Source organism: Dioscorea cayenensis, chromosome 11, assembly GCF_009730915.1.
Source record: "Dioscorea cayenensis subsp. rotundata cultivar TDr96_F1 chromosome 11, TDr96_F1_v2_PseudoChromosome.rev07_lg8_w22 25.fasta, whole genome shotgun sequence".
Classification (NCBI taxonomy): Eukaryota; Viridiplantae; Streptophyta; class Magnoliopsida; order Dioscoreales; family Dioscoreaceae; genus Dioscorea; species Dioscorea cayenensis.
The window spans coordinates 21,374,962-21,399,516 of NC_052481.1; the positions used below are offsets into that span (position 1 = coordinate 21,374,962).

The following is a 24,555-nucleotide window of genomic DNA, read 5'->3' on the forward strand; positions in this document are numbered from 1 at the left end:
TTTTTATTTACCATAAGAGATATGCTTGGTCTACTTTTCAAACAACTGAAAATGTAAAGCTAAATACAAAATGATGCTTTCCAAACAAAACAAACAAATTATAAATACTTTTCCAACAAATACTGAAATCTGTTTGGATTGTTGTGTATGTTAGAATGTTTTGGGTTTCACATTAAGTTAAGATTTTATTTTTCGAATAATTTTTGTTATTTAATATAACAATAAACATTTAATTAATCACATAAATCCTTCTTTTACAAGTTTCTTTACGCACAACGGAAAGCTACATAAATCAAAATTAGGTATATGATTTCATAAATTTTTCACTAAATATTTTTTTAAATCTATACATTTATAAAATATATATATATTTATCAGACATGTCCATATCATTTTTTAGGTAACACTTTCAATCTATCTCAAATGAGATCATTCATTATTATTTATTTCATATATATATATATAACCATATAATTTTTGTTAGTAACATTACATGTTTTATAGTTTTATTTATCTATTTATTTATAATTTTGAATTGACAAAAAGAACTCTTCCAACTTTTTCAATTCCTATACAATCATTCAAATTTATTAAATCCCTAAAATACTCCAAAATTTTAGCACATTTACTTTTAATACAAATAAAATTAAAATTATGAAATTTCCTCTATTTTACTAATCCATATAGGGGCATATTTGGTGTTCTGTTCAAATATTGAGAACTCAAAGATAATAAAATAAATAAATAAATAAATAATGAGAACTGAAATTTAAATGAGAAGTAAGAAGGACTATATGATTATAATTTAAGTTTTTAGTAATTTTTCGTTTTAAATTTTAGCAGAAAAATAAAATATGAATTTTTATAATGGCACAGAGGTAATAAAGGAGACATTAATTTAATGGAAGATATGTTTAATTTTTTAAGGGGACAGGCTGGTTTTGGTAAGATAACTAGATAAGATCTGTATTTTAAGTGGACCATGCCTGAATCATTTTATTGCTTGTTGGGAATGGCACGCATCATTGTCCACTCTCAATTATTTAGCATGTTAGAATGTCATGTCACACTATTTTTAAATTTTTTTATCTTTTAATTATGAAGTTTATATTTTAAAAAAAAATTATGAATACATTATAATATAAGTAAATAAGACGAGATCTTTTCAAGCTATTTAAGCAGTGAGGAAAAAAAATATTTATAAAATAATTTTATGATAAATGTGATAATAAACAACAGTATCTTAGGCTATTGACACTAAATCATTAGTATATGGAAGAAGATCAAGAGTCAAGTTTCCCGTTACACAAAATGAGAGTATGTGGTATATTTAAAAAGCTGACATGATTTGTCCATATTCTAAAAGAAAAAGATAATTTATTATCAACTATTATTATATATATTTTTAACGAAAATTCTCAAATTTTTTTATAATTTTTATAAATATGTGTATACCCTATAAAAATTAATTTTTGTTTTATTAATTTTAATTAAAACAAGTTTGTTTTTATTACTTTAATTATTCTATCTATGATACGTTTTTTATTTTGAATTATTGTAACAAATTAGAAATTGAAAATAAATATGAACAACACACTCAATTTGTCATTGTCGGGAAAATAGCATATTGATGTAATGGAATTGAAATTTAAAAGAAAGGATTTTGATTAGTATTAATTGATATCAGATCATTATTATTAATATATAAATAATAAGTACAAAATATTAAAAAATATTCAACTCGAATCTTTTGCGTCGGATTGACAAAAGAAGACAATCGGCTTTAGAGTACCACTGTCCACACATCTTTATTGTATATTTTTTTATTATCTAATTAATTAATTATTAAAAAAATTATTTCATTATTTTTATCAGTAAGTTATTAAAAATACCCCTAATTAATTAATGTTATAACTTTATATAAAAACAAAACAAGTTTTTATCTCTAATATCAAGATTAATTTTGTATTTAATAACATAATTAAGATTTTGATACATTTTCACTGTGTTAGAGACAATTTAATATAGTTTAGGATGCTGATAATTCTCATATAATTTTTATTGGTATATAATATATCCATGTTTGATTTAAGTATTATTATTAAACTTTCAAATTATTTTCTTATAATTAAACTCCAGATTCTCATAAACATGTGATTATAAAGCATGGTTGAGTTTGTCAAGTATGAGCCATTGTTGGATGTTTAGAGAATACAACAATAAAAAAAAATTATCATTACTTTTATAAATGACAAACATATTATTATGTTTTTAAAATTATTAAAAAGCCCTTATTAAAATATCAAGACACACCTATCTGCTTATACAGATGCATATATATTGGTTTTACGAAAAATATATAAAGGGATAGTTTTTTTAAAAAATATTTTAATCTTCATAAAATTTCCAGATAAATAATATTTAGATTAAAATATTCAAAATAAATCTTTGGAGGTTGCTTAAGAAGTGGCTTTTAAAGGAAAAAAAACTTTAGTGAATGACATATAATATTAATATTAATTAAGAGTACTGTTCACTTGATCTTATCTAAATTGTGTAAAATTTCAAAAGATGCACACCTAAAAACAGAGAACGCATTAATTTATATATATATATATATATATATATATATAGACTTTTGTTGTTAAGAAGATAAGATGGGCATTTTGATTGGACATGTGTGATTCCAAGATAATTTGATAGCTTGTTTGGGATGACACGGATCAATGTCTTCTAGATAATCTACATTTTTAATTATTTAACAAATTATATGTCACATTTTATAGTCGTCTTATCTCTACTTGCCTTTTCTTTTGGGGTTCATCCAGCTTGATGTTACTTAATTTAGGTTGAATTTTTTTTTTAAAAGTAGCTTTTATAATTTTATTTAAAATCACTTGAAACTTGAGATCTTGGTTATCGTACGGACATAGTTTTATTTTATTTATTAATTTCAATTAGAATCAAAGTTTTTATTATTTCTTATCTTTTGACATAGTATAACTTTTTGTCACCATTGGGATACTGACATAATGATATAATCAGTTTGAAATTTTCAGCAAATGGACAATTATTTTTTATTTTTTTTGAAAGATATTTGATTTATTTTGTCTATTTTAATAATTATTATTGACGATATTAGATCCTTTGGCTGGTAAATTTAGTCATTCAAAGATGTAATAAATCTCCCTACTGCTACGTGCGTTCTTTGTCATGCTGATTGGAAATCAGTGGATCATCTTTTTCGTCATTATCAGTCTCTAAAACCAATTTGGAGTTATTTTCTACAACTTTTCGATCTACCTGAGCTCCCATTCTCAATGGAGGAAGTGTGGTGTTCATGGTGATTCAGGCTTAGACCTGTTTAGCATGTTCTGGGCGATATTATTAAAGCTGTTGTATGGCATATTTGGCTTGCTAAGAATGACTATGTTTTTAATGCTATTGCTTTGTCTTCACACTCAGTTATCTTGAAAGTAGCACATGTATTAATCTCGTGGTTTTCTGCAGCTCTATCTCTCAGTAGGTGAGGTTGAATAAGTGTATTGCAACAATCCGTTGCAGTTTGGCTTTTTCTGGACAACGTGATGATTCCATTGGTGGAGTAGCTCCCAATGATGGAGCTTCTGATCAAAGCATGGGTTAAATCCTTGTGAGGGGTGTAGAGGCCGGCTGTTACATCCTTCTGGGTTTGTGTTGTTTTGTGCTCACATCTAGTGGGTTTGTTTTGTTGTTGCATGCTAGTTTTCGCAAGCGTTGCATCTTCTGTTTCTTAATATATGTGTTCATCCACTTTAAAAAAATATTATTATTGTTAAAAATATAATGAAAATTTAAAAAAATATTAAACTCAAGGATATTAATAGTTGTGAGATTGAGTAGGAGACATAAGGACTTGGTTCAGAGTACTTGTGTGGGTCCGATTCGGATTCCCATCCCGGTCCACCCGAGGTACAATTATTCGCGTTTTTTTATTACCTAATTAATTAACTTAACTTTATTTAACTATTTATGTAAATAGTTATTGAAAATGAAATAATATTAAATAATTAATTAACATGATAGTTTTATACTGAATATATATAATAATTTTACACTTAATAATATGAGTTTGGAACTTTAAATTATATTATATAATATGATACCATCTAGTTCTATATATAAACATCAACTCAAGTGTATTTGGTTCCTGTCATCCATTAATATCTCAAGTAACTTCTATTGGGATATGACATATCCATATTTGATTCATAAATTCTTATTAAATTCTTTATAAATTCTCACAATTTATGGGAATTTGAAACCTTGATGAATAAGTGGTATTATTATATGTTTTTTTTTCAGGAGAAAATGCAACAACAAGATCAGCATTCAGCATTCTGAAAACCCCTCACACATGGTTTATTACATTTGTAATATATATATATATATATATATATAATATTTTAAAATAACTAAAAAATTTATTAAAATAAAAAGTAATTTATCTCCTTATATATGTATATATATATATCTCCAGAAATATCTCTATTTTTTAAATCCAAAACATCCTGTAGTGTTATTGGATTTGTATCCAATAGTATCATTATCTTATACATAATACTTAATAATATTAAACAATGTCAAAAAATCTATGCAGCCTCTATATAAATAATAAGGGTTAAAAAATAATTTAATAATTATTATTAAACGTCTTTAAAAAAATAGTAACTTTAACAATGTACATAGTTGATTCTTACCTATATTTTTCCCATATGTAAATGTATATATATGTGTGTGAAGATATAGTTTGATGCAAGTTTAATTATTCTACCATGAATTACATAAAAAAAATATTTAGTTAACTTATAGTTTAATCAAATTATATATATATATATATATATATATGCAAATATTATTCTGGAAAAAAAGAAACATATTAACAGGACAAACTTGTATTTATCAAATTGCTCTCAATGTTTTTTTATTTTTTTCCCTAGAAACGTCATGTGAATCCACAGTGGAATGTAACTTCACAAGAATCAAACTGTGTGGGAGATGCAAGTTGCTTGGAATGACACACAAATTGATGTCCTTGTTTTTGTCCTTAAATGGTTAAATGGTCAAGCGCGTGGCGGCAACTGGTCAATGAAAAGTTGGACCCATATATTTCATTGCAAACAAAATATCTTGACGTCATGTACCTATCCAATTAAGGCCAAGTGGCAAGTGGAATGGGGAAGCCACACTTCCTTTTTCTTTCTTCATTATCATCCATATATATCAACTTTAAAGTCTATATATATATATATATATATTTATTGGGGGGACCATTTCTTTGTATTTGTTATCACTTATCATCACGCCTAATGTTATCCACTGCCACTATTAATTAATGTTTCTTGTTTTTCTTTGGCGTTCCGTAGAGCATATTCACATCCTTCATAAGATATTCCTTTCTTATAAAAAGATGTTTATACATCCATAATTTCTTTGTCTTTCTCATTTTGATGTTTTTCTTTTGGTTGTAACCCTTAATGACCCCCAGTGGTTACTAGTGATTATATATGTATATATGTATGTATATATAATGAGTTATCCAAAAGTGATCATAAATGTTTTTACATATATTTTATTATTCTATTTTTATGTACATACAAAAGAGAAAAAAATTAAATGAGAGAGTGATTGTTGTTTCTCGTCTTATAAGTCAAACATTAAATATTTACATCCCCGAAATTCAAAGATTGAGGAGTTGATGCATGATATCTTTGTGAAATTAATTTGTTAAAGTTACTAATAGTCTCACATCAATCAATTTGCTAGCTATCAACTTAAGTTTTTTATTAATTAAATTAAATCTATAATATATTTAATTTGTACTACTTTATATTGGCAGTTCTATTTAGTTTTTACTTTTGTTATAAATTTAATTTTTTAGATTTCTTAATAAATTATTATGATCATTATTAATTAAAAAAAAAAAAAAGAAGAAAAGCCACTTGTAGCATAATCATAGGAGTACGTGGAACTCTTGCATGATGCATCTGCAAGACTCCTTAATCTCATGCATGTACGTTATTTAGTGTGACTTTATATAGGTAGTACTTTGCTTTTCCTAATTTCTTGTTGTTCAACCATTTTGGTGGGGGAAAAAAATGATACCAATATCAGATACAAGTACTGGTGTTTTTAAAATAACTTCTTTTCGAAGTACTTTCAACACTACCAACTTAAAGCATAAATTGATTTTTATTTTGATTACTATTATTATTAATATATATATATATATATTTTAAAACTTTATATATATATTAAACTAGTCCTTTTGAAATGTCAATTCTGTAGTGGTAGCGGGTCAGCATGGCCTGATGTTGCACTAGTGGTCTAAGCCCGGGCAGCACACGGTTAGCAGCCCCACAATTGGTGACCCAGTGGACTAGACCCACTTTATTATTTTATTTTATTTTCAAGAAAAATATGATAATTCCTCCCTTCCAATAACACTATAAAAATGGTTATGGTCCAAAGTATTTTGTATGTTTTAAGGGAAAATGACACCCTGTGTTGGGTGTACCTGTACGATGCTGGCCGGAGATGGTCCTGCACACGCTCCTGCCATCTCGCCCACCGAGGCCTCTTTGACATCTTAACTAATCATATAAAATAAAATTTACTGTTTAAATTTAAAGTTTAGATGATAAAAAAATTAATTTTTTTTAAAAAAGTGAGAAAGTACGTGGAAAACTACTTTCATATTTTAAAAGAGTGTATTTTGTACAGATAAAGAAAAAATATATAGTTAAAAACTAGAACGAGAACAAATAAACACGCTGCATCTTCTCATTATGAAAAGCTTATGATACACAAACACGTAGGATATTAAGATACATTTCTTGCATGCAACTCATTACATTAACCACAATCTGTTCATCATAACAACAGCAGCCACAGCTCGCTCTTATTCTGGTTTTATTCCTCATCCAAGCTGGCAAAGATCTTCAGCTCATGTATATAAGCATGATATACATACATACATACATATATACAGAGAGAGATTACGAATACACCCACTCATTCCACAGCACAAAGTTCATAGAAACATTGTTATGAAAGGCACAGTAGGGAGCATATTCACAGGCAGTGTCAATTAAGTAGGACCAAAGCGGTTCCTCTCAGTGTCTCAATAAGCAAAGATACTACTCTGAAGCATCGTATCATAAGACTAGTAAATCCCTGGCACTAGCAGCCCTGGATGCTCATTTTCTCAAAAAGTTATCAATGTTCTTGTTCAGAATTAACCTTCTCACTGGCTGCAATGGCAGTAAATCCTCTGCCCATATCTTTATATCATCAAGTTTATCAAAGTCATAGTGATCCTCATGCTCAAACCCGCTTGCCTGAACATAGAGTTTTTGATTCTGGGTAGCTCCCAGCGGCAATGACCTTGTAGAGATCCTGCATCACATGGCAGTGGTTCTTTCCTCCAATGATCACCTCATCATCTAACAAACTATAAATGCTGCATGTTGATTTCCGGAGAAACTCCATTTAATGCATCTCACCTTGTTTGTTAAAGAAGGGAGGGGTACCTTGAATACCTGTTGATGAAGCTATGGGTGTTGACACCAAAACCTTCCATATACTTGTACTCCATGGGGATGTCGGAATCATCAAACAGAAAGAAGGTGTGGTTGCTCCCGGGGAGTGAGACAGGAAGTCAAATGCTATCCAGTTTTCTGGAACATTTGTCTTGCGGTTTGGTTTGGAAGGCATGGATCTGGTCTGGGAATATCATGCCGTTTCTGCTGAAGAAAACAGGAAAGTTGTTTCCCAAACAGACAAAGTTCCCCTGTATTGGAAAATTTCAACAGTATACCATAGTATAAGAATTAGAATTACATCTTTAATGTAGAATTAGATGGTGAAGCATGAACCTGGGAAATTGCAGATCATTTCAGGGCTGCCAGTCATCAACTACTGTGCAGAAGTAAATGAGGACCGGACTTTTTGGACACTCAGGGACATGGACAAATGTCAGTGCAGAGATGAGCTACATCATGAGTAAATTAGAAGAAGCCTTCGGCACTGGCTCCTCTTGCATGAACTACACGTTCAGGGATGAGTTCTCTAGGAAAAATAAGCTATCTTCTCAATTATGTAAGAATAATTTAATCTCCATGAAAACGTATATTCTGTAATCCACTTTTAAGAACAAGTACGTGAAGACTGTGTTGGTATCACCAGGAATAATCGAGTGAGAAGTCATTGTGTGAAAAAATTAACATCAAGCCAGATTATTCTCAGTAACATCCAAGTAAGATAAATAAAAACAATCAATTTTGTATACACTTCAATGAACACTTCATAACATAAGTTTAAAACAAGCATGATATCAATTGCAAAAGAAAAATCTCACTTTTAAGTTGTAGAATATCAACCAACAATATCTTACTTGAACTTTTCCCTTTTGTCACTAGCATAAAGTACCAATAAATGAAATCTATCAACATTGAGACAGCCACCATTAAACCTGGACATCCAGTTATACCAGGAAATTTTAGAAAACCAGCAAATTACAACCAAACACATAGGTAAAAATTTGAAGAGACTAAAATAAATTAGTTCAAACTCTGATTGTTTTCAAAACATCAATGTTTCAACAGGATAAATGCACATGATTAGGAATCAAGTGTATATTAAAATACTAATCAACTGAAAACTAACTTATTTCACACCTCTAACATCATGTTTTAAAACCTAGTAACCATTAAAAAAATTACATAACCAAATAAAAATAGACTCACTTTGGTTTGGTTTGGAATTGGAGTGAAAAACCTTCAAAATCACCAATCTCCTTACGCCGTGGTGGACAAAGATGCGCGCTACCACCAATTGGTTTAAGGATCAAAGATTGGTACAAGCAGAACTAGGAAAAACCTTGAAAATCCTCGTCATGCTCACCATTAGATTTATGTGTATTAGGTCAATGCAGGTATGAGGAAATTTAGCACATTACAATTTCCCTTCTAAATTTTTTCCTTTTCCATCAATCCTTCTTGAAGGATAACGCATTCAGAAACATTTCACAGATAATTTTACCTTAATTGATGACATAGCATAGCCAAGAAATGATCTTTCAATTTTGGTTTGGGAATCATTCAATTAAAAAAGAGTTTTTTATAGTCAAAATTGAACAAATAGCATAAGATGATCATCCACGAATCACTTCATAACTTAAATCAAAAGAACATATGTAAATTCCTACCGAATAACAATATTCCATCAAATCCGATGCATTCCATTGAAATAAAGAAAAGCCTAAAGGAATGCATCAAAACAACGAGAAAATTGGAGATAAAACTTAGATTTACACAAACTAATGATAAATCTAATCCCACCGGATCAAGATTACGCATCGGAAATCAAGAAATCGGGGGCAGACAAGAGTACCGTCTGGAAATGAGACGATTGCTGTGTTTCTAGGGATTGGTTGATGGCTGGCCATCTTTAGGGGCATCATGGACGATGATCTGGGTAAGCATGGGAGGCCGATCCTTGGTTTCCTCTTCGTCCTCGTCGTCCGAGTCGGTGGCGCTGAGATTGATGCATGACCACCGCTCCAGTGACGCGAAGAAGGCCGAGGCCACGCTAGCCCCCACCCAACTCGCCACGCGATCAAGCGTCGTCGGTGCCGTCTCCGTCGAATTCTCCATCGCCGGAACCCTAACAAAGAAAGCGAAGGATCTCTTGAACGGTTCTAGTAATAGAGAAAAACTTATGGTAAATATAAAAACAATTTATTTTTTCCTCAAAAAAATATATATATATATATATATATATATATATAAAACAATTAAAAAAAGGAATTTATTACTTATATGTACATATGACCTTCCAAAATTTTGAAATTATATTTATACTCTCCAAATTTTTTAAAATATTATGTCTACGCCAGTTAATTATTTTGAAACGTTGTCAAAGTATTTTAGACAAATATTTTCTGAAGATATAAATTTCTTTTGCAGATAATTATAATCCAATGTGTAAAATGAATTATTTTTCATTCATTATTTAACATAATAATATACAGTTAATACAAGCAAATTAATTCTACAAGGGCATAGTCTTAGACCCACATAAGATACATACAGAAATGCTCAGCAAGTATGATCATGATTCAACAATCAGAGAAGAAACACTGGGCTCGTGGATTAATCTGCCCATGAGAACCAAACCTGATGTAAATACAAGTCTATCAATGGGTTTTATTGCAAAAAAATATTCCTTTACTTAGACCATCATCCTGCTCATCAATATCATTGTATATAAACATGAAAATATAATGAAGTGAAAACATTGATACAAAATTCAGTTCATTTTACATTGAAGTAGAATGACAAAGTTTGTGCAATCTTGTTGTCTATTATCTTGAAACATAAACATGGGGAAACAGAGATTTCAGTAATAACTCTGAGTCATATATGATTAGCAATATGTTTCAGAATGTCTTTGTATGGGCAAGAGTGAAGAGGGAGATGATGGAGATTGCTCAAGAAGATGACTTCAACATCTTCTTATAATCCTGAAATGTTCCTGAATATGGGTTGACCTTTCCCTCAGACACCACCCACAGCTCACCAACACTGCCTGATATCAAGTGTTCATCATGGCTCACCTGCAAAACATTGAGCAAATAGGTCAGGAAATTGTGTGATTTTATGCAAGGAATTGAATTTTGGGTCTTCAAATGAAGAGTTTTCAGTGAGATAAGCATATACCATCAGAACCCCTCCTTGAAAGATGACTAGGCCTTGGATAAGTGCCTCAACTGCATCCAAGTCCTGAAACACGGAGCACAAATTTTAAATTAGGTTTTTCTCATTTGTATGAACTAGCTGTAAACTTTTGGGATGATAACAAAGACAGCTACAGCCAACAAAAGAAACGAGCAATTTTTGAGAACAAACAATTAATACTAGGAAAGAACACACAGACAAAGTATCAACAGCACAATGAGAAGCATCCATGTAGAACAGAGTTCAATGGCATTGCCACTATCAGTGGCAGTGGTTTTCTAACCCAGCTTACCTCACTGCAGAGAAGATAAAACAAGGAACAGAAAAACTGAAATTATAAGTTAACTCAACCGAAACCCAGCCCATGCAAGAAATTGTTTGCTTTACCCTATCTCACACCGGAGGACCTCATGGTTTTGCTCTATAAAAAGTGCATCCCTTTTGGGTCATCCTTAAATCAATTTACAGCTTCCATCACAAAATAGGGTTCAGCAAACTATCTCAATCTACTAACAGGATCAAACTATTATATATTTTCTTTTATTATCTCTCTTTCCTTTGTTTGATTTGGGACTATTTAGTTCATTTCATGATTAAAACTATCCCAATCTGCTAAAAGATATCAAACTCTAATATCATATGAAATGGCCCAACCTAGCTCACATAAAGACTTGTCCAGTTTGACACATACTACACTGGGCCTCACAGTTTGCCTTAAAAAGGCATCTTACATGTTTAAGTTTAAATTGTACATATAAACATAGTATCTTTATCCAATCATAATCGAGGCTGGGATATCATAACCATGCTGTCTAAGCTCATGCTGAAGAGTCAAGACAGGAGATTTGCAGGCACTTACAAGATGATTTGATGGCTCATCCAGCAAAATTATATGCGGTTTCTTGAAAGTGATTTTTGAGAATGCAACTCTACTTTTCTGACCACCTGAAAAATGCATATCCATTAGAAAAACAAACATCAAACCAAAAATTATGATTATATGCATTTCTTATAGTTAAGAGCTTGCTCAGTGGCAAATTTGCAGCTTTGTTTGGCAAGGTCATTAGTCAATTCCCTAATTCTTGCCTATCAAAATAAATGCCAACTAAGTTACCTGACAAAGTATACATTGGTTGAAGTGCAAGATTGCCCGAGACACCAAAAGAACCTAGGTGTGCTCGTAGTTTTTGTTCTGGTACTCCCTGCAAGAAGCAAATAGAAAGAAATAGGTTTCATTTCAAAAATAAGGGAATGCTCAGTTCCAATAAAAATAACATCTAAAATTTTGAAGCTTGCTGAGCTCGTCATGGGTGCATTCCCAATAGTGAACCAAGAAAAATAATTAATCTAATCTTAAACAACATAGCAAGGGAGGCTATTGGTGGCCAGGCTTTTGTCTTCTTCTTCTGCTACTACTACTGGTAGTACTAATTCTCTGCAAGAATTATATCTTCATTCAAATACTAATGATTTTCTTATTTTAATGAGAATTGATCTTTTTAATATTTTTCTCATAGTGCAAAGCACAAATGCATAATTATTCCCTGCTAGCTGCCATGGAGCATGATTTACTAACTCCGCCGATGTTCATAGTAGCATCAAAGTCTTGTTTTAGTGCAAGAAACAAAGTACCGGATGAGAGGAGTTGGATGAACCAACAAATAAAGTAAATGTGTATATCCTTGAAGGATTGCCTAGATACGAAAGATAGACTATCAGATCAAGGAGGATATGACACCAACAGTGATACTAGAAAGGGCACTACATTAACTAAACATTCATATACTGATATAAGAATGATCTTACACTTAAGGCAAAACTTCAAAGCTCAAGGCTTTAAAGAGGATTCAAGACTACAAAACTCAAAGTTCCTCCAAGGTTCCAATTCAACTATTCAAAATTCAAGATCTCCAAATCCAAGGCTTCAAGCTTTCAAAACTCAAGATTTCACAGTTAAAATTTTTTAAAATTTTTTTATGAAAATAGACATGTATACTTTTCAAATAAATCATAATGTTTTTAAAGTTTTTTCCTGCATCAATTTATTATACAATTATATATATATTTTTTTCTAATTTGACCGTTATTACTTATTTGATAATTCTTCAAGTAATGTTCCATATTAAATCCTAATAAAATTTTTAGATCTTTTCATTCAAATAATTTTGTATATAATTACTTTTTTTAATAATTTTCCTCATATTTCTTTTTGTAATGTTCGTATCAATTGGATTTTCTTTTTGATTTTTTTCAAAAGACACTTACTTTTTATACTTGTCAAATTAAATCACAAAAGGTTTATCCACCTTTTCAACAAAAACAAATAAAAATAAATAAATCACAAAGTTTTGGGGTTTTTTCCTACTTCAAACAATTATGAATTATGCAATAATTTTTTTAAAAAGATTTGGTCCTTAACTTTTCTATGACTTAGAATGAACAGTCCACAGAGCGCATTTCTTTCTTGATAGTTTATTACCTAGTTATGCAATTTTCCACATAAATTCTTAATAGAATGTTTAAATTCTTTCTATTCAAATAATTTTATATCTGGTTATTTATGTTCTTAGAATTTTTTCTTTTTTTAATGTTTTGAGTATTTTATAGGATTTTTTTAACAGTTGGCGTTTAAATTAGATAAAAAAAGGCCGGCACAAGCCCAAGTGGCCTGAGCCATGCCTGTACTAGGATCGGCAGAGCCCATGCATGCACAGTGCTCAGCCCATGCAGTGATATTGACACCACTGTCAACAGAAAAATAATTTGAGAGGAACACATTACTTTATAATTATATTTTGAACAAATAACCAACAGTATCACCATCACATGCATAGTGTAAAAAAATAAAGTTTTTGCTTACCGGGAAGCAACGCATCATATAAAGAAGAGGATTTGAGGATAAATCAAGCCCATCAACATGATGCTGACTAAACACCGCCATGCGAACCTGAACAGACATTAAGAGACATTAAGTTAAATCATAAAAAAAGATTTAAACAACAATAAAAGCAGCAGTCAAATTATTCCAGGCGATCAAGTCACTACAAAAAAGAAGAGAAAACACATACAGTGCTCAGACGAACAAACAATACCTTGGCAGAACGAAAAACTGTTCCAGAAGTTGGTTGGAGTTCTCCAGAGATTAATTTTAGAATAGTTGACTTGCCGATACCATTGGGACCAACCACTGTAACCGATGTTTATACTGAATTTAGCCAAAGAATAAAAATTATAGAGAGAAACAACTATATTGCACAAGTAACACAGGAAACAAACCATGTAGCTTTGACTCTTCTATTAGTTAAAAATTTCTAGTCTGACACTAAAGGGCAAACATATATTACCCCTTCCTTACCAAGGATGAATATGGCTACCAAAATTTCTTCTCAACTATCCTTGTACAGTAGCATGAAGCACCCACCATGTTTGAGGAAAAAGAAAACCAGTTAAATTATCCAGGTGATCTTAACAACTGTCCATAGCTAAAATTCAGTACGGTGGTAGCAATGCATCAATACAGCATAAACTTTTCCTAGCCCAAGAACTAGAAAGCAAAGCAGACTGACATGGCCTAGGAATCAGATAGCAGAGTCTGACACCAAAATAGCTAAATAGATGACAATAATGGAAGTCAAAATTATAGAGTGATCACAATATAAGAACCACGATCTGCAGATCCTAATATGATAGATACTTGAATACTCCACAGCACTACTCTAATTTATCAAACAGAAAAACAGATAACAAGTGAATGTTTTGCCCAAGGAATTGACATCTTGCACAACTTATGGGTTTATATTTAAATAAGTAAACCTTATACTTACTAGCTATTCGACTGTCTAGGTCTATTCCAAAATTCAAATTCTTAAACAATGTAGGCCCTCCTGGATAACCGAAAGATGCATCACTGCAAACAAATAGAACGCAACAATCCAGTTCAAATCAGTGCTTAGTTAGAGAAATTAAAGCAGATAAAGGAATTTCTAATTCAATCATGATCAAGCAATTAATATCAATGATCAGTTCAATAAGACAAGAAAAGAAAAAAAGAGAAAGTTACCAACTCAGAGGCCTACCCGATCGATGTCAAAAATTCATTTCAATTAGAAGTTTAAATGACATTTTATTCACAGATAAGATGATCTCTTTTAAAAAATTTAGTAGTTTCCCTTCTTTTCATGTTATTAGAAATGGTTAAAAAAAAAATCTAATTGGCTAAATTATAATCAGACTGAAGTGCCCTTAGTAAACTATGCATATAAATCTAACTCTTCTGGAGTAAGTGAGAAAAAAATAAATTCGGATTTCAAGCATTAAAAATCAAAACCTGAAACTTATGATGGGTGGACCAGGTCGATCATCAGGGGTGGGGAACTCAAATTTGTAGCTGCAAAAGAAAAGATATGATGTTTAACCAAAGAAAGTGGATGTTTGATAAAGAAATTTATAAAGTAAATCAATAAATAAAATCCATTTCCCATAATAAGGAAGATGAACTCAATGTAAGTAGGAGGTATACTCTGGATCATTGATGATTTCCTCTACATGACCCATTCGCTCCAATGCCTACATAAAAACAAAATACGAACAAGTAATTGACTAATATTGTTCTGAACACATACATATGCACTATTAGAAAGACAAACTTATTCCATAGTACAAGGGAAACTGGTACCAAAGGAAACCACCCATTCTGACCAAAATGGTTAAAATTTGGTTGATTATAATCAAGAATAGATTATGTACTCAAACACCATATAATGTAATTATTTTAGTAGAATGGGAACAAGGCGCTGAGGGCAGAACCTTTATTCTTGACTGGACCAGAGAGGCACGTTTAGCATTATAACGGAATTTATCAATAAATGCCTGTCAAGAAAAGTAATAGACGTAATGTTAGTTTCAAAATACGTGTGATTATAAATCCAAGTGAAAATAATCATGAACATCATTTCAAAACTAATGAATCCCCAAAATCAAATCTTTTATTATCAGAAGGGACAATAACAGGACATTGTACAATACTTTATCACCAGAAAAACCAAAGCACCCTATTATAGCAACACTTGCAATGTAGTCCATCTTTCATTCTCCTCTAAGAGTAGAAACTATAGCATGTTTTGACAACAGATATGAACATATTGCAAAACAAAGTTTACTCTAGCTATAGGGCTCCATTGCATGCTCTTTACTATTTTCTAATATTTATAGGAGAAAAATTTGGTACAGAACCAGGGATTAAAACTTACCTTGATAAACCAAATGATACTCATTTCTAATACATGTATAACATAAATGGCAGCAAAAACATGCAGCTCTATTTAACTGCTTGAAGATGGAATCATGGAACTGGAGATCACACCTGCATGTGGGCTCTAGCCTTTTCACTTGTCTCAAAGGCCTTCTGCTGATTTCGGAGCTGCTCCTCACGTGTTCTTTCAAAGGTATCATAGTCTCCCTTATAAGCAATCAGTTTTTGATTATGTAAATGGAGTATATCTGTAACTACCTGAAAAGACATTAATAAGGCCATTACAGAAACTTCTGAAGAATCTTCTAAAATTATATTCCCAATGAATTATGAGTTTGTTGTGCCTATTCTGAAGAAGATATGTGGTACATACCGTATTTAGGAACTCTCTAGCATGAGAAACAACAATGAACGTCTTTGGCCATTTCACTAGGTAGGACTCCAGCCATAACACGGCATGAAGATCAAGATGATTCTATAACAAAGCAAAGATTTTCATTCAATCAACCAATAGAAGAGTAAACAATATAACACAATCAGAGTTACCGTAGGCTCATCAAGAAGTAGCAAGTCAGGCTCGACGAATAAAGCACGTGCTAGAGCTATTCGCATACGCCATCCTCCAGAAAAAGATTTAGTAGGCTTTTTCTGCATTTCTGGACTGAAGCTAAGACCCTGGAAAGTTGACAACGATTGCATGAATTACCAATACAAAATAGCACTACTCTGGAGAAAAAAAACCAAAAGATGTGCAGTAAAAATGTAGCTTCCATATACATGAAAAGTTCACGTATTGTTGTTTGCAATAATAATATGTTTACACAAATACATCCTTGCGCCTATCTATTTTAGGTGATATGCACATGAACCAGACTAGATCTGAGATTCTAAGGTGAACTAATTAGATGATATGAAAGCGAGTCAAAGAGACTGACAGCAAAGAACTACAAAATCACAAAACAAAATTATGGAACAGATGATAAAAAATCAGATGGCTGAAATCAAAGTGAGGCCAAGGAAACAAGAACAAACCATCAAGGTTTGCTGCTGATTCGTTGTTTTTCAACAATCACATCATTTCCTTTAGCTGATTAACACAAAGGATGATTGTAAAGTGAATGAAGAATCAATCAATTAACACTTTTAATAACACTAGATCTGGCCGTGTTGAATACTTGTCCTTGTATCTGTCTCCAAAAACTCTTAGAAAGTATTGCTGCCTCCTAAGGGAATGCGTAAGAGCATCAAATCAACTCTTAGAAGTTAATTCTCTGTCTCCAACCCTTCTATCTTAAAAAAAAATTTATGGGCTTGAAATATAGTAGTCTTGCACATGCCAAGAAATGTTGTGCAAATCATATATACTTCATTTTAATAGCACCTGATCAACATTCATAGACACAAAGGTTTATGTAGTTACATCCAGACAGTAGTGCTCTTCCGAAGATGGTTAATCTTCAAATATTGTGGATGTGAGATGTGGAACCAACCTATAAAATTTTAAAAGAGGAGGTATACCATGTTTCCTTCTATACATTTGATTTATACCTTCCAAAAAACAAGAAAATATTTCAATTGGAGCACCAATAAATGTTTAAAACACATAGCATGTAATGGTCTACAGTACAATCAAAGTTAAATTAGCACGGAGAATTTAACATTTTCAAGGGCTCAAGAAACTAACCGCAAGAATTGAAGCAGCACGTGCCTCTGCTGAATATGCATCAATGAATTCGAGCCTTTTATACACCTCTTCAAGCCTTTTTGAAATAGTATCTTTGTCAAGGCCCCCTTTAAGATGTCCATTACTATTCCCAAATTCAGCTTCATATTCCAGATCTCTCTTCAAGAGATAAGAGTGATTTAGCAACACAAATAAAAACATAAATAGAATTAAACATGATTGAGCAGTAACAAACTAAAGAACCCATAAGATGATATAAAATTGTTTGATTGAACAGTTAAAGAACTAAAGATTCCAGATAGATGGTAAAATTTGTTCTGATAATATATCAAATAAACACCAAAAGAACCTGTTGAGAAAGTAGCTGGGCTTCTTCTTCCAGCAGCTGTGCCCTTTCAATATCAGCTAATAGGACACACTGCAGAGCTGATGTATTATCTCCCACAACTTCTTGTTCCACATGTAATATTTGGCAGTTCCTAGGAATACCATCAATAGCATGCATGGCCATATGTCTGAGGAAAGACGTTTTACCAGTCCCATTTCTGCCAACAAGACCTGCAAATATAAAGAGTGTGATATTAAAGAATATCAACCACACTCCAACTTACATACTGCCTGCCTAAGTGCCATATGAACACCAACAGAGCAAAAGTCTGGATTCATTTGCAGTAACTCACCATAGTGTCTTCCAAAAGAAAGAGTAACTGAAGCATCAGTGATTAGATCACGGCCACCAACGGAGATGTTGAAGTTCTCCATATGTATATCCTTGGCTGCCGACCCTCCATCACCTTCATGTCTTACAGACACAACTGGCATTCCTGCTTTAACAGCTTCCATCTCCTTCAAATGCATTTGATATTGGGCCTACAAAGAAAAAAACCATAATCCATAAGCCATTGCAGAGCACAAATAAAAACACTTAATTTTCACCTAAAACATCCAAAGAAAATCAAATTTGCATTCCATATCAATCCTCCCATCTAGATAAACTGCTACCACTAAAAGATCAGTATGGCACAAGCGAACCTCTCTCTGTCTCTCCTCTTTCCGCTTTCTTCTCTCGAGCTTTACTCTATCGCGTTCAGTCAACACAGGACCATCCAACAACTCAACCTTTTTCTTTACAGGTTCACCATCGTCCATCCCATCAAACATCCGCAGCGGTGTCGCTAGGCTCCGCACGGCTTCCTTTGGCTTCACCAACCCATGTTTGCCAAACTTCTCCGAGATTTTGCTGCAAACCTACATTTCCAGACAACCAAAACGAAACTAAACCTCCAATTCTTGGATTTCTGTCACAAAAAACCTCTAATTCTTGGATTTCTAAAAGCCCTAATACGAAAATTCACATCAGGTATCCTGAAAATCAAGAATCAAGATCCGACATGGCTAGGGCTATACCAATCGGCCTTCCTCGTAGTCTTCAACACAGCCGGAATCAACAAGGAGGTCACCGACGGCCTCAAAAGCGCCATCGCCATCGACGCCGAAGTCGAAATCCTCGTCGGCTGAGGACGTTGATAATGTAGTCGATGATGGGCTTATCGACGTCCACCGCTCGACTGCCTAGCACATCGTGCACCACCGAGCTCGCTACCACCGCCATCGCCGCTCCTCTTCTCCGGCTTCTCCTGCCCTTCGCGGCGAAGGCTCGATGAGACTTTATTAGAAGCTGGAGCTCGAGGATTTGGGATTGGCTTTATGAGCCGGTTTCGATTGGGTTCGAACCCAATTGGCTAAACCAATTAGTTAGCTGGTTGTGTCACGACGTTGAGAATTGATTAGTTAAGTTAGATTCTGGTTTGCATAAGAGAATAAAAAATAAATAAATATTTTTTTAAAAAAATAATAGTGGACAAATGAAAAGAAATAAAATACAAACCAATTGTAGTTGGAATAATCTGGGTGGTAAGACACCTTGGCAGTAAATAGATATGTGCAGATTCAAAACCTCATGTCAGTAGTATTATAATGTAATATTATTTGGTTTCGGAAACAATGAGTGAACAATATTGTATAAAATAATGTACTATTTGTAAAGATTAATTTTAAAAAGTGATTTGAATTATTTTTATATTTTAAAATTTATTTGGTTTTTGATAAAAGTTATTCATGATGAATAATGAAAGAAAAAACCTATTTAGCCAATTTTAAAATCCATCAACTTTTTATAATGAATTATTTACGACTGACTTTAGAAGCCGTGTAAAGACATTTTACACCCAATTATTCTAGATAAGTAGGTAACTTTTGCCTTCCATGATGAATGACAAATAAAGCATTTTAAATTATACAACAATAAGCCTCTACAGACTAGAAATGCTCATTAAGCCCATACGAAAAGGTTTTTGGTTAATATCTAAGTATTAATGTACAAGCTCAATATATATATGATATATGATATATATACATATATAAATAAGATGTTTTTTTGATTTAAATGTAGTGATTTTATCCCCTCAAAAATAAAAAAAGTAAATAAAAATTTCTATACCTCTCTACTCTTATACTCTTATAATAAGGTGGTTGATATTTCATTCTTTTTCCTAATTGTGATGTTAAAAATTCAAATTGTATCTCACAGTTTTGCGAAAGTGCTCCACCTGTTTTTGGTAAAATGCTCACGTTTCTCATTTCAGAAAAACTACAATATTCATAAATAGTCATTTTACTAAACCATACTAAATATTAATTAAACTCAAATGAGACAAAACAATTCAACAAAAATAGCATTCAGCAGGACAAAGCATCTTAAATTAAAAATCACTAGAGATGGATTAAAAAGTTGCATCCTCCTGTTCTAAAAGTGATAATTTTTTAAGTACTAAAATATGATAATTTATTGAAGTCTAAAGAATTATTTTTATGAGTTTCAATTCTATCATGCTAAACAAATGTGTATGCTAATCGCCTTTATATAATAAGAATCAATTACCCATCCAAGCAAGCTATCCCAGAGTTAATCTCAAAAGACGCAATTTTATCAAGCCATAGCTCAGGCAAAACTTTGGAATCATAAAAACAAAAGGCTTCTTTTTCCCAAAAACTTAAAAATGAGGCACACTAAACCTTTCTTTTCTCAAAAATAAATATATAAATAAATTGAAACAAACAAAAGGCTTAACAATAGAACCAAACCCAAGCCTTCTAAACAGAAGGAATAGGTCCATCTAAACTCAAAAATAAAATTTGATGCAAACCTGGGTGTTGTTGGCTTCCAATACAGGACCTGGCAACAAGAGACACATAAGCAAAGTGAAGATGAAGATGGTTTTGCTTTAAACTCTCAGGATTCCAAAGATACCTCACAAACTATTCACCCTAATTATAAAAATAAAATAAAAAAATAGCTAGATGCAGGATTACGGATTACTAAAATATTCTCCATACATGATTCAAATATACACAATAGAGAAGCAAAGATACAGAGAAGCTTTCATAAAAATAAAAAGTAAAGTGCATAAATTTTAATAAAACATTAAAAAAAAAGTGTATGTGTATATATATATAATCTTTCTGAGCACTCTAATGATTTATCGACATCATCTTGATACTCATCCTTGCAAAGCTCACTGCAATATAAATATAGATCTTGTTGTATGTGTTGTCTACGCAATGGAAATAAGCATGCCTCCATTTCTTCTTGAATATTAAGACACCCCAAATGGTCCAGAATCCAACTGCAAACCCTGACAAAGATCCAATGTACATCCATAGCATCCCATCATCTTCATCTTTTCCAGCACTTAACTCTTCGTTAATTATTCCACCATCTTTAGTGCAATTGTCACTCAGAGGATATCCACAAAGATGATTTCCAATGTAAATAGAAGAGTCATTGAATGTGTTGAACTGATTACCTGATGGTATCCTTCCTGACAAGTTGTTATATGATACATTGAAGTGTTCCAAGAATGTCAAGTTTGATAAAGTTGCAGGTATACTTCCTGAAAGTTCATTTCTTGATAAGTCTAGTGATTGTAGCTGCTTCATTCTACCCAATTTGTTTGGAATCTCACCTTGTAAAGTATTTCCAGAGAGGTTTAAACTCTGAAGACCATACAAACTTGCTAGCTCTTCAGGGATGTTCCCTGACAACTCATTATTGGAAAGGTCAATGTAATTTAGAAATGCAATATTGCGTTGATTATATTCATCATCTCTTCCTCTAAAACTTAAGAGCATGGTTTCTTTATTTGCGATCACCATATGTATCCAACCAATAGTGTCTGGGAGCATTTGCATGGCAGTCAAGTTGCTCAAACTCTTTGGAATAGGACCTGAGAGATTATTGCTTGACAAATCAAGTATTTGTAGATATTGGAGTTGAGAAAGTTCTTGTGGGATGTGATTAACAAAAGCATTCGACTTTAACATAAGAACCGTTAAATATGATAGCCGTTCTCCTATCCATGCTGGTATGCTTCCAGTGAAATTGTTGCTTCTGAGATCAAGAGTGACCAATTGACTGCAGTTCTTTAAAGAATAAGGGAGCTCACCAGACATTTTATTATGGTTCAACAATAGAGAGTTTAGATAACTAAGATGAGATATTGAACCTGGTATAGCTCCAGATATATTGTTGTATGCCAAATCAATATCTGATAGCATAGATGAATTTGACCAACAATCAGGGAGCTCACCTGATAAATGATTTTTAGAGAAATCGATGGCTCCAATGTCCTTCATTTGACACAACCATTCAGGAACACTGTCATTTAATTTGTTCATGGAAATTGAGATGTAAATATCAGAAAAAAATGTGTCATTTAGCATAATTCGAGGGATAGGACCTGAAAAAGAGTTATTAGAGAGGTCTATGGAAGAAAAGGTGGGGCTCTTCATGTGGAGATTTGGTAAAGGACCTGAAAACAAATTAGAAGAAAGATCAAGTTTTCTCATGCGAGTGAAAGTTAAGAATTTGGGTATCATCCCTTGAATTTGATTAAATGAGAGGTCTAAATCAAAAAGGTTGCGAGTAGTCAAGTTCCACAACCAGTCAGGCATTGTGCTTGAGATTCTATTCTGGGACATATCAAGTGTCTCCAACTTGTGTTGGGTCTGAAGCCACGTTGGGAATTCCGGACCAACTAAGCATGACCTGATTCTTAACTCACTGAGAAGAAAAGGAGGAACCCAGTTAGCACTCACATTGAAAACCAGTGAGTTACTTGACATATCAAGTGTTTTTAAATTCCCAAGGTGAGTGAATGGTTCTTCAGATATAGCACCACTCAGCTGATTATAAGAAAGATCCAAATATCCCAGCTGTGCAATATTTCCAAATTCCTTTGGTAATGTCCCTGTTAGTTGATTAGAAGAAAGATCCAAATATGCCAGCTGTGCAAGATTTCCAAACTCCTTTGGTAATGTCCCTGTTAGTTGATTATCAAAAAGCAATAATTCCTCCAAAAAAGAAAGTGATGCTAGGGATGAAGGAACAGAGCCGGAGAATGAGTTGCGTGAGAGATCAAGAAGCTTGAGATTCTTGATTTCTCCAATCCAGTCTGGTATATCTCCTTTAAGTTCAGTGGAACTTAAGTGCAAATGAGTGAGACTATTCTTAAGACAGCCAGAAAACACACCTTCAAGTTCAGCCAGTCTCTTGTAGATACTCAAGCTTTTCGAGTCCAGAGTTTGCAAGCTGCAAAGACTGCCCATGCTTTCAGGTATGCTTATCTCACTGGGTTGACTCTTATAATCATTTGTAATATAATAAGTAGCTGACACTTTGAGAGAAGGTACCATGGTGGTGGTGCGGTGATGAAGTTCATTTTGACTGAGGTCTAGAGATTGTAGGCTCTTGATGTTGAACAACCAGGAAATCCCCGAGAAATTGATATGGTTGTAAGAGAGGTCAAGAACAGACAGAGATGAGAAGTTGAGATGAGGAATGGAAAAAGGAAGCTTTTCTATCTCACACCCAGACAAATGCAGCTCATTTATGGAAGGAAGCTTGCTGAGAGTTAGGAACAAGCTACTTGAGATGCTGCTCAAGTTGACGCCACTCATATCCAAGTGTTGCAATGAAGTGAGATTAGAAAGCCATTCATAATCATGCCCCCCGATGTTATCAAAATAATTGTAACTGATGTCTAGATATTGAAGGCTTTTTAGGTTGAATAGGAAGTAAGGCACTGATAAATTGATGGAGTTGTAAGAGAGATCAAGGATGGAGAGAGATGAGAAGTTGAGATGGGGAATGAAAAGAGGAATGCTTTCAAACCAACAATCAGACAAACGTATCTCCTTTATGGAAGGAAGCTTGTTCAGGGCTAGAAACAAGCTACTTGATGAGTTACTGAAAAAGGGGAGACCACTCATACCCAAGTGTTGCAATGAAATAAGATGAGAAAGCCATTGATGAGCAGGATCATCAACATAAACTCCATCATTATATGAGAGGTCAAGAGTGTGCAAACTGGAGAGATTTCCAAAATTAGCAGGAATGAGTCCACCAAAGTAAGAATAAGAGAGATTGAGGTATCTCAATTCCTTGAACTGACCGATGAATGATGGAATACTTGTTCCATTGAAGAAGTTGCAACTCAAGTCAAGATAATTCAAATGTTGAAGTTGAAGCAAAGATGGAGAGATCTCACCTCCCAGCTGCAAGTAATGCAAGTACTGCAACTGCAAGTAATCCGAGTCATCCTTGAAGAAATAAGACTCGTCTGACCACGGATACGGACCCCTGAGTTGCAGTCCAACAATGTTACCGGTGAGGTTGTCACAATGGACTCCTTCCCATGAGCAGCAGTCTTGTCCCATCACCCAAGATGACAACTTGTTGTTTGGATCTTGAACATGCTTCTTGAAGTCAAGAAGGGCCATTC

The 24,555-nt window shown here is 32.9% G+C and overlaps 3 protein-coding genes and 1 long non-coding RNA gene across 6 annotated transcripts; all 4 read right to left on the reverse strand.

The window, feature by feature from the left end:
• Positions 1-7,254: 7,254 nt before the first annotated feature.
• On the reverse strand, positions 7,255-9,460 carry LOC120272589. Its single transcript, XR_005540217.1, has 3 exons — positions 8,787-9,460; positions 7,917-8,512; positions 7,255-7,831 (listed from the first exon to the last, which is right to left on the reverse strand). It is a non-coding gene; the product is annotated as an uncharacterized LOC120272589 (long non-coding RNA).
• Positions 9,461-10,304: 844 nt separating this feature from the next.
• LOC120272134 (ABC transporter F family member 3-like) lies at positions 10,305-19,373 on the reverse strand. Its single transcript, XM_039278888.1, is given in 19 exon segments — positions 10,305-10,657; positions 10,761-10,823; positions 11,638-11,723; positions 11,893-11,980; positions 13,639-13,725; positions 13,871-13,965; positions 14,603-14,685; positions 15,106-15,165; positions 15,298-15,344; positions 15,585-15,647; positions 16,141-16,287; positions 16,403-16,504; positions 16,576-16,704; positions 17,714-17,872; positions 18,063-18,271; positions 18,394-18,583; positions 18,746-18,961; positions 19,121-19,228; positions 19,230-19,373. Coding segments are annotated over 19 exon segments (2,154 nt in total). The 5' UTR covers positions 19,326-19,373; the 3' UTR covers positions 10,305-10,531.
• Positions 19,374-21,092: 1,719 nt separating this feature from the next.
• On the reverse strand, positions 21,093-22,178 carry LOC120271454 (receptor-like protein EIX2). Its single transcript, XM_039278133.1, has one exon. The coding sequence runs from the start codon at positions 22,094-22,096 to the stop codon at positions 21,245-21,247; it is 852 nt and encodes a 283-aa protein (XP_039134067.1). The 5' UTR covers positions 22,097-22,178; the 3' UTR covers positions 21,093-21,244.
• Positions 22,123-24,545, reverse strand: LOC120271453 (receptor-like protein EIX1). 3 transcript variants are annotated; one of them, XM_039278129.1, is made up of 2 exons: positions 22,363-24,545; positions 22,123-22,187 (listed from the first exon to the last, which is right to left on the reverse strand). In XM_039278129.1, the coding sequence occupies exons 1-2, from the start codon at positions 24,488-24,490 to the stop codon at positions 22,126-22,128; spliced, it is 2,190 nt and encodes a 729-aa protein (XP_039134063.1). In that variant the 5' UTR covers positions 24,491-24,545; the 3' UTR covers positions 22,123-22,125. The 3 variants fall into 3 exon arrangements, with proteins under 3 accessions (XP_039134063.1, XP_039134064.1, XP_039134065.1); XM_039278130.1 differs by lacking the exon at positions 22,123-22,187 and having other exon boundaries at positions 22,260-22,402; positions 22,513-24,545; XM_039278131.1 differs by lacking the exon at positions 22,123-22,187 and having other exon boundaries at positions 22,328-22,430; positions 22,513-24,545.
• Between the last annotated feature and the right edge of the window lie 10 nt (positions 24,546-24,555).

Excerpts from the sequence above, each read along its gene's own strand:
- LOC120271454 (XM_039278133.1), bottom strand. The coding sequence starts at position 22,096 with ATGTTAAAGTCGAATGCTTTTGTTAATCACATCCCACAAGAACTTTCT.
- LOC120271453 (XM_039278129.1), bottom strand. The coding sequence starts at position 24,490 with ATGGGACAAGACTGCTGCTCATGGGAAGGAGTCCATTGTGACAACCTC. Across the intron at positions 22,188-22,362 it reads CTCTAAAAATCATTTATCAG|TCAATTGGTCACTCTTGATC; the intron begins GTGAGCTCCCTG and ends AAAGAACTGCAG.